General features: G+C 34.0%; 1 protein-coding gene across 1 annotated transcript in view; it reads right to left on the bottom strand.

Annotated features, from left to right (window-relative positions):
• The window catches only part of LOC106868055 (uncharacterized), a 675,046-nt gene that overhangs the window by 152,684 nt on the left and 511,729 nt on the right, over window positions 1–10,633 (bottom strand). Inside the window, exon 3 of the mRNA XM_052966216.1 lies at window positions 698–772. Within this exon, the coding sequence (XP_052822176.1) occupies window positions 698–772 (75 nt within the window). The remainder of the gene's footprint in view (window positions 1–697; window positions 773–10,633) is intronic.

Below are 10,633 nucleotides of genomic sequence, written 5' to 3'. Positions count from 1 at the left end.
TATATATATATATATATATATATATATATATGTATGTGTGTGTGTGTATATGTATGTACGTATGAAAGTATATATTTGTGAAACTGTAAGAATGCGTAATGTGGAAATCAGAATTTATTATGACATTATCAGTTAACGCCATTAATGCAAAGACAATTGCGTAATTTTCTGTGGAATATTTGCGGCTGAACGTGTTATCAAAATAATGTGGAAAAATTACGTGCCTCAGGAATAGTGATATTTGCTTGATGATGATTTTCAAGAGGATGTTTTATTTTTATATAGCTAAGATCAAAATTCCATGCGTTTCTAAATGTAATGGACATACGAAAAGACAAAAGGTATAATATTAACTGAGGATGTTCTTTGACGTTGATTAACAATGCAGACAAACTATAGTAATAAAGAAAATTATTCAATATACAAGAGCCACGTTTGACTGAGAAGCGCATTTTCATACATGCATACTCAGACAGCAATAAAGAGCTGCTACGTATTTTGACCAAACGAATTTACAAAGAAATAACTTGTAATACGTTACGAAATGAAAAATATCAGTGTTTAAATTATGCATTGTAATAACCACGCTATCATCGAAATTCATGTTCTTTTTCATTCTTATTGTTATTTCAGAATTGCACTTTAAAAAAAAAAGAACAACAACAACAAAATATATGTTTTATATTGTCGTACTCACTTGATTTATAAAAAGGCATTCTATGCAGATCGTTTAAAAATTCGGAATTCTCTTTGCGACTTCCCAATTCAATACCTGGAAAAAAAGCAACATATATTTAAAAATATATCAAATGAACCTAATCACAGAAGGAATTTGTTTTATTGTTGAAGGCATACAGAATTCATCCACACATTTATAACTCAAGTGAATTCAACGTAAAATCTAAAAGCGTGTGGGCAAATATATATTACATATATATGCGCTAGTAGGAGGATATGAAATGCAACTGAGATTCGAAACTAGATTATTAGGCAATTATTTTCTTGTCAAATATCATTAGTGTATAAAAAAGGAAGGGTAAAAATACAAGAGAAAGTTTTTTTTAGAAATATTAGCAACAAATCTATTTGGTAACGTTTTCTTATTGAAGTTAATTTTTAGTAACTGAAGTATATTTATGCCTCTCAACATTGTACAACATCAAGATTGATTTTGAGATATTTTAAAATATAAATACACAATCGTCGTGGCCCTCCGTCGGTTAGGACGACGAGGGTTCCAGTTGATCCAATCAACAGGACAGCCTAGCCTGCTCGTGAAATTAACGTGTAAGTGACTGAGCGCTCCACAGACACGTGTACCCTTAACGTAGTTCTCTGGGAAATTCAGCGTGACACAGAGTGTGACAAGGCTGGCCCTTTGAAATACAGGTACAACAGAAACAGGAAGAAAGAGTGAGAAGAAGTTGTGGTGAAAAAGTACAGCAGGGTTCGCCACCACCCCTTGCCGGAGCCACGTGGAACTTTATGTGTTTTCATTCAATAAACGCTCACAACGACCGATCTGGGAATCGAAACCGCGATCCCACGACCGCGAGTTCGCTGCCCTAATCACTGCGTCTCCACAAATACATAATACAATACATTAAATACTTAAAAAGAATCCATAGTTGAGCGATGAAAATAATAAAATTTCACGGAAATATAAATGAACAGATAAATAAATAAATAAGCAAGAAATAAGAAATCAAATAAGAGGTCAACTAATACTTGAATTTTTAATATTAAGTGACAAACCCATCAATTTCCTCTAAATTAGAGGAACAATCCGAAGTATGCAAACTTAAATGATAATAATACTTTACATGAACAAATATATCGGCCGCCATTTGCATTAATGTCTTGTGAGCAAACGAGAAGAGGCGACTAGAGTGCTGAGCATTATATCCGCTCAAGTAAATCTGTTGAAGAATAAGAATTCTTGTATTAAGTCTGAAGTATTTTAACAAGTTGACAGAGAGGAAGTGAAATGAGTAGCCCTATTGACATACGTGTCACAGGGTTGATATGTGTGAGCGTTCGCTGTCAAAGTTATGGCGTACATTTCCTATACGTTATCCTAAGATAAAGTTTAGACAACTACGCTCCCACACACACGCACACACACATGCACACGTACACGCATAAATACACAAATACTCACACAGATAGACATATATATATATGTGTGTGTCTGTATGCTTGCATGCATATGTAAAAATATACATATATATTTATATTCTTATATATTTTATAAATTTAAGCATATCAACGTAAAAGCATACTTATGCTCTCAAATACATATATTGTTTGTTGTTTGTATTGCAAAGTCATAACTCTGAGCTCGATCTACTGTGCAGGATCCCAGTTTAGTGCATATATATATATATATATATATATATATATATATATATATATATATATATATATATATATATATATATATATATATATATATGTATGTATGTATACTCATACATATATATATTATCTCTCTCTCTCTCTATGCAAATACACACACACATATATGTATATATATATTATTTTATTTAAAAGAGTTCCAACTCTGTCTGTTTTTTATGTTTTTTATTTATATTCTTGTAAAATTTATGTGGGATATAGAATATGGAATATATAATATATAATATAAAAAAAGATGGTTGGTACAATGAAATGAAGTATTGAATGTCTTATTGAATATATGGAATATGTCTTATTGAATATATGGAATATGTCTTATTGAATATATGAAATATTGAGTGTTCAATATAAAGGATTAAATATATAAATATATAAAGGCGAATACGTATTTTCTATACCTTGTGGTATTTCATCATGGCCGGTATGACAAACTATAACAGACTGTATATACATACATATATATATATATATATATATATATATATATATACGTGTGTGTGTGTGTGTGTGTGTGTGTGTTTATGAGAATATTGCATTAGTGTGAATGCGTGTGTCTGTATATAATGTTCTTTTAGGTGACGCACTGTGCACTAGAGTGCATCATGAAATGTATTCACATAACATAAAAATATATGATACACTATGCAGTGCCTTATAGGCAACCGTGTGTCTCAAAATCTAGACCAGGAAAGCTCTAATTTGAGGCTCAGACTTGGGCAAAATATTGTAATGGCAGACCTGTTGTTACCCACGTTTGCAAGTCTCTCTTCTCTGTCCCAATGATTTGTTACATAGGAAAGCAAGGAGTGATGTAATAAAACATTAATGTTTATTCAAGCATTGCTATTTAGACGCTAAGAAGCTTAATATGTAAAGGTATCTGCAACAATACCGCCAAACAACTACACTGAGTTGGGATCATATTTTTTGACGGAGAAAGGGGTAAAAAAGCAAAGATGACATTTGAACTACCCCACAGAACAGAAAACAGGAAAGAAATATAGGACACTTTAAACGGCTCTGCCAGCTTCACATGGTTGAAAAGAATATAATGAAACAAAAATTATAATTTTACAAAATCCTTCTGCTTATAATTCTTTGCCTTCCAATCTTGGCAAATCTCTTTAAATTTAGGAGACGTGTACCCTTAACGTAGTTCTCTGGGAAATTCAGCGTGACACAGAGTGTGACAAGGCTGGCCCTTTGAAATACAGGTACAACAGAAACAGGAAGAAAGAGTGAGAAGAAGTTGTGGTGAAAAAGTACAGCAGGGTTCGCCACCACCCCTTGCCGGAGCCACGTGGAACTTTATGTGTTTTCATTCAATAAACGCTCACAACGACCGATCTGGTCACAACGACTCTCGTCAAGCATATTGTTACGCCTAATACGAAAATAGGAAAACCCAAATATAGAAACATATCTCGTATTTTCATTAAGGAAAACCTGTATGGGTTGAGTATTAAACATATAAACAATGAATTGGATTTAACCATTTAATATTCCACAAACAATGGTGTGAAATATATTGAATCTAAATGTATATTTATGATAATAAAAATGACGGAAGATTGTTCCGTGTTTAGAAAACAACAACTGAATAGCTTAAATATCAAGGTGAGAGCTGCAAGAAACTTAGACAAAATGTACTGGATATGGCAGATTCCTTAAGCAAGGAAAGAGTAAGCACATGAAAAAAGATATATGATGATTGAAATAGTTGGAGCATATATCAAACATAACACTGAGATCAAATTTAAAGTCCCCATCATTATTCCTGCATTTATCCCCCCGAGGAAAGTTATAAGACAGTTGTAAAAACTTGAAAATTTATGTTCCAAAAGCTCACAATTATCTTTCTAAAGTTTACACACATAAAATATAATAACTTCAGCACAGTCCTGAAATAAAAACTAACGCAGATAATTTTCCTTACACAACACAAACGAGATAACTTGGATGCTGAACCTGCTAGGAATAATAGCTAAATTTCTATCTCATTATACCTTATTTGTCTTGTAAAGGAAAACATCTATTGGCCCGTACCATATGAATTGTAGTCTTTCGATATGAACAATTTAACAGTTATCATTATACATATTAAAGAAAGGAGTAGAAGAATGATCGTTTTGTATCTCGTGACCGATTTTTATATTCATTTAACTTCCTCTTGAACGGGAATTTGTCATGTAAGCATTGATTTTGTGTTCCTCAATAATATGGTGGCAGTTGCACAAATACAGCTCTTCTTATACAAATGCAAATTAGGACATAATACATTGAGCGACAACATGCATCAATTGGGCATTGAAAAGAGCTGTGTTAACATGCAAGAGTGATATTAGTATTTTCACTCTGGAGACAAGAGAGAGAATAGAGGGGCAACTTAACATGACATTGTTATTTTCAAACGTAAATATGAATGAAGAGATATACGGGCCTTTGGTGCGGATAAAAACATATTTACAATAAGTCCTTAAAACTCAAATGGTGAATGGCTGTGCATAGAACAGTTACAACAACAAGGAAGGTAATATTTTTCTCATGCAAGAGGCTCTCTACACGCCCCTCCCACAAATACACACATACGTACACATGCAGCACATGGACAGACAGGCACACAAACTGTAAGTATGGGGAACTTGGACGGTTAAGATAGACACTAAAAATTCATTAGGTAGAGAAACATATACACATATGTAATTATGTTGTATATGTATGTTTGTATGTAGGTGTGTATGTATATGTGTTATGCATATATGTATATGTGTTATATATATATATATATATATATATATATATATATAATTTACATTATTTACATGTACGGATATGTGTACTAATCTTGTTTGTTGTTAACATAACGTTTCGGCTGATTTTCTCTCTAGTCTTCATCAGGTGTCCTGGTGGAATTTTGAACCTAACCCTGGATTCTCATTTCTAAGGTATTTTTTCGATGTTTCTATTATTATTATTATTATTATTATTATTATTATTATTATTATTATTATTATCATTATTATTATTATTGTTGTTGTTATTATTATTATTATTATTATTATTATTATTATTATTATTATTATTATTATTATTATTATTATTATTATTATTATTATTATTATTATCATTATTATTATTATTATCATTATTATTATTATTATTATTTATTCAAGGCACTTGAGGTTAGTTGTCCGCGCTCTTAACCACAAATCTATATGCCCGTGGGCAATTATAGAGTGAGTTTTAGGTTTTATAAACCTAATATTTTTGTATCCTTCCTTAATACCGGTTCCCATATTCTACTCATATCTACACTAGGTCTGCTTAGAAGGTTTTTGTGTCCTAGAATATGTGCTGCCTCTTTTAGTTTTCGTATTTTCCAGTGGTGTTTTCTGTCTATCATTTCAACTTCATCCCACAGGGAATGGTGGTCTCCGTTTTTTCATACATGATCAGCAATACCCGATTTTTCAACATCTCGTGTCACAGCTTTACGATGTTCCTCTACCCTAATTTTGAGTGGGCGGCATATTTCGCCTTTGTATAACCCACCACAACTGCATAGGATGGAGTACACGCAGTCTTTGGTCATATTCTCTTCTATTGGTAGTTTTACTCGAAGGAGATATTTGCGAAGTGTTGTATTACTCTTGAATACTGTTCTGATGTCATATGGACCACATATCTTTTCTATCTTTTCTGAGAGGCTTTTCACTGTGTTCCGTTTATGGGTTTCATCCTTTGTCCTCTTCCTAATTGGAGTGGATAGTATATATTTTGGGTAGTTGCTTAATAGATTGTTACTTAGCTTGATCATTTCTTCGTGATGTGTATCAGGATCCCTACTTTATTTTTTGCTCGAGCAATCCCTCTCTTTACACTGTATGGATGGTGGGAACTGAAGTCGATGTATTGTCCAGTGAAAGTTGGCTTGCGGTATACGGATGTCTTAAACCCATTCTTCGTGCGTGTAATTAATACATCCAGGAATGCTAGCTGATGGTTTTTTTCCTTTTCCATTGTGAACTGGATGGATGGCTTTATTGAGTTCACATGATTTAGCAGTACTTGGACATCTTCCTGGTGGGGCCAGAGTATAATGGTGTCATCAACGTATCAAAGCCATAGGGTTGGCGTTAGTGGTGTTGATCCTAAAGACAACTCCTCAAAGTATTCCATGTATATATTGGTTACTATTGATGATAATGGCGAACCCATAGCTAAACCCACATCCTGTCGATATATATCAGTATCTACTCTGAAGTAGGTAGTTTCTACCCAGAAGGTTAACATTTCCATTAAGTTTCATATTGGTATACTAGTGCGATCTTTCAGATAGATATCCGTCACTAGTTTTTCTTGAATCCATGATGGTGCTTCATCACTTGGGACTTTGGCGAACAGAGTTATCACATATAAACTTACCATCTGGTTGGATCCAATGGGGGTATCCTTGATCAGTTCTGTGAAGTGGGTGGAATTCTTCACATATGATGTTGACTTACCTGCTAATGGACTGATTATATCCACAGGGAAGCGGCTCAATGGATGATATACCGAACCTCTACCGCTCATTATGGGTCTTAATAGAATACTATCTTTGTGAATCTCAGGAGGACCATACATGTGTGGTAGCTTACTGTAGTGTTCGGTCAGTTGTCTGTACTTCATTGGTATAAAATGATCCTTGTTCTTGATTGAGATCTGTGAAACCTTCCTCTCTGTTTTCAGAGTTGAGTTTTTCTTTATTTTGCTGTAGCTACCATCACTTACGAGACTTATCCGTTTTTCAGAATAGTTAGACTTGTTCATCACCACCGTAGCATTGTCCTTGTCCACTGGAAGTATTATGATAGAATTGTCACTCTGTACTGTTTCGATAGCAAATCTTTCTTCCTTAATGATGTTTGGTTTGAGAAGTTTCTCTTTCCCTAGTACCTGTCTTACTTTCCACCTTAGTTCATCTCCCTGAGCTTTTGGTATCTTTACGGCTATTTCTTCAATAGGGGCTATTATATCCAAGTATGGAATGCGCTTGATGGTTGTCGCACAGTTGAGACGTTTGTATAGTACTGCTTCTTCAGTTTTCCAGATGTCAGCTACTTATGTTAATTACTGCTTTCACTGGTGGGTGACGGAATTCAGTCTTCATTCTCTGACTTTTGAGACTCATAAACGTTTTAATCTGGCGTGTCCTCACCTTCTCAAATACATGTATGGAAAAACGGAGACCACTTTCCTCTGTGGGATGAAGTTGAAATAATAGACAGAGAACACCACTGGAAAATACAAAAACTAAGAGAGGCAGCGCATATGCTAGAACACAATAACCTCCTAAGCAGACCTAGTGCAGATATGAGTAGAATATGGGAACCGGTATTAAGGAAAGATACAAAAACATTGTTTATAAACCCTGAAATTCACTCTATAATTGCCCACGGGCATATAGTGTAGTAGTTAAGAGCGCGGGCTACTGACCCCAAGTTTCCGACTTGAATAAATAATAATAATAATAATAATAATAATAATAATAATAATAATAATGATAATAATAATAATAATAATAATAATAATAATAATAATAATAATAATAACAACAACATACCTTAGGAATGAAAACTCAGGGTTGAGTTCAAAATTCCAAGACCGGAGAGTAAATCAGCCGAAAAGTTGTGGTAACAACAAACGAGATGAGGTCACATCCGTCCAATGTAAATAATGTGCGGAATTCCTCATCTCTAGTATCATTGTGGGGTAGGCCCGGTTATGGGGTTGCCTTGGGTTTCTCGCTCATCTAAAGTGGTCTCAGTGTTTGGAGTCTGAAGATACGCCGTAAGGTTAAACTTCTTATGTGTGAGAAACCAAGGTTTAACCCCATAAACCGGCCTACCACATTATTAACTGCTCTCTCTCTATATATATATACATAAATATATACATGTGTGTGTGTGTGTGTGCGTGTACGTGTTTATGTCTGTTTGTATGTATGTATCTATATATAGAAAATAGATAAATAGATAGATAGATACATGCCTGCAGATAGGCGTAGGCATATTGAAAACAGTTGTTGTCTTTGAGTTCAATCTTCTTTCTTGATAATTTTTTCTGTATATTAATCCCCTGCGTCTAGTTTGAAACAATGATGTTCTGAAATCCACGAACGTATCTAGTTATTCTCAGCCTATCAACTCTCGATGTAATGGTTGTTTTTATTATCGCATTTTATTGTACGTGGCTAAGATCATGGGAATGATGGTGTTACTGATAAACTCACCAATGTCGGATTTAACATTGTAACTGTTAAATGCAGGTTACATTCAGGAATCAGTAACAATATTTGGTTTATTACCAGCATACCGTACTGTATCTTCATGTTAAATTCTGGTTTGTGTTTGGTGATTAATAAAACTTCTATTGATAGCCTTCTAGTTTTTGTGTGGAATTCTCTATAGGCTATTTTATGAACCGTTGTATTTCTATCTTGTTTTGTTTCGTGTTCTACATTGTAATATGGTCAGCTGGTTATAAAATGCCCAATATAACAGTTTGAGTCATGACGATTACAACTTCGGTGCTTACATTGAAAAGTTTATATTGCACGGATTATGCGAGAGTACGATCTCCGACTTACATGTATGTCGTTTCGTATAATGAGGTTTGTATTTCTGGTGTTAATATAATATGTTCTTACTGCTCTGTTTACGTATGATAAGTGTTCATATTGTGAGTGTAGATTTTTGATGTAATCCATTCCATTTTGTAGTTAGAATGTATTTAGTCCATGTAGTAAACTATATGTATAGTTTGTCTTTGTATACTGTACAGAGAGGAATTGTTTAATGTTTTTCTACAGTTATCTTACCGACGTATACTAGTTTCTGTCATTGACCAGGGTTCGTTTAATTTTTATTTATTTTTTAAAGCGTCTTTTGTTGAGTGCAAGTAGAAATTTAACTATGTATATCGTATAATTGAGTCAGAGGGTGGGGGATACTCACAAATTTCGTGTATTTGTTGACACTATCTGTGTATATTAGTGTTCGATTTCCCCCTTATTCTTAAGTTTATACCGAAAAATGTATCACCTGTATCTGTATCAGATCTTTATTCAATATTGAATTTGAATCTTTCATCTTTTAGTTGTTTCAGTGATTAGACAACAGCCATGCTGGGATGTTGCTTTGAAGGGCTCAGTGGAACCAGACAGTCAAGCATTATTTTTTCTAATCCATATTTTATCGGCCTTTTTCTGGCAAGCAGCTAAGTTACAGAGACGTAAACAAACCAACACCGATTGTTTTGCGGCGAGGGAGAACAAACACAAACAGGAACACGCACACGCACACACACACACACACACACACACACACACACACACACACACACATATGCTCGACAGACTATTTTCAGTTTCCGTCGGTCAAATCCACTCACAGGTCTTTGTTCCACCCGGGGCTATAGTGGAAGACACTTGTCTAAGTTGCCACGCAATGAAACTGAACCCGGAAGCATGTGGTTAGAAGCAAACCTTTTCTAAAATTTCCAGTCATACCGCTTCTTCTGGTACATCTATCTCAATGAATACACCATTGACGTACTATAATGAAGATTGCAAAATCCTGCGTGATGCAATGATTCATTACGATCCTCGGACAAGACATCGGAAATCAGACATTGTTGTGGTGAATAAAAAAGAAAGCACTTGCATCATAATCGACATGGCATGTCCCAGTGACAAGAACATCAAAGAGAAAGAAGAAAAACTGAACAACTATGACGATTTGAATTGGGAAATGCGAAGGTTGTGCTCAATGAAGATAGTAGACATGGTACCAATAGTAATTGGTGCACTTGGAGGTATCAGCACTCAACTACCAGCATGGCTCAAAAAGATTGGTACAAATATAAAGATAGAACACCTACAAAAATTAGCATTGCTTGGAACTACTGGAAGAATTCTTCGCAGGTTTCTTGAAGCATTACCAGTAAACAAGTGTCATCTAAGGCTGTGGACAGCTGACACTTTCCATCATATACAGCAAAATAAGCTGAGAATTTTCATCAAATAACAATAATAATAATAATAATAATAATAATAATAATAATAATAATAGTTTCTACTATAGACACATATACGTCTCAAACTCTGACTAAAATAGTTTATAATAATAATAATAATAATAATAATAATAATAATAATAATAATAATAATAAT

The sequence above is a fragment of the Octopus bimaculoides genome, chromosome 3 (assembly GCF_001194135.2).
Source record: "Octopus bimaculoides isolate UCB-OBI-ISO-001 chromosome 3, ASM119413v2, whole genome shotgun sequence".
Taxonomy (NCBI): Eukaryota; Metazoa; Mollusca; class Cephalopoda; order Octopoda; family Octopodidae; genus Octopus; species Octopus bimaculoides.
This window is presented reverse-complemented; position numbering and strand designations above follow the sequence as displayed.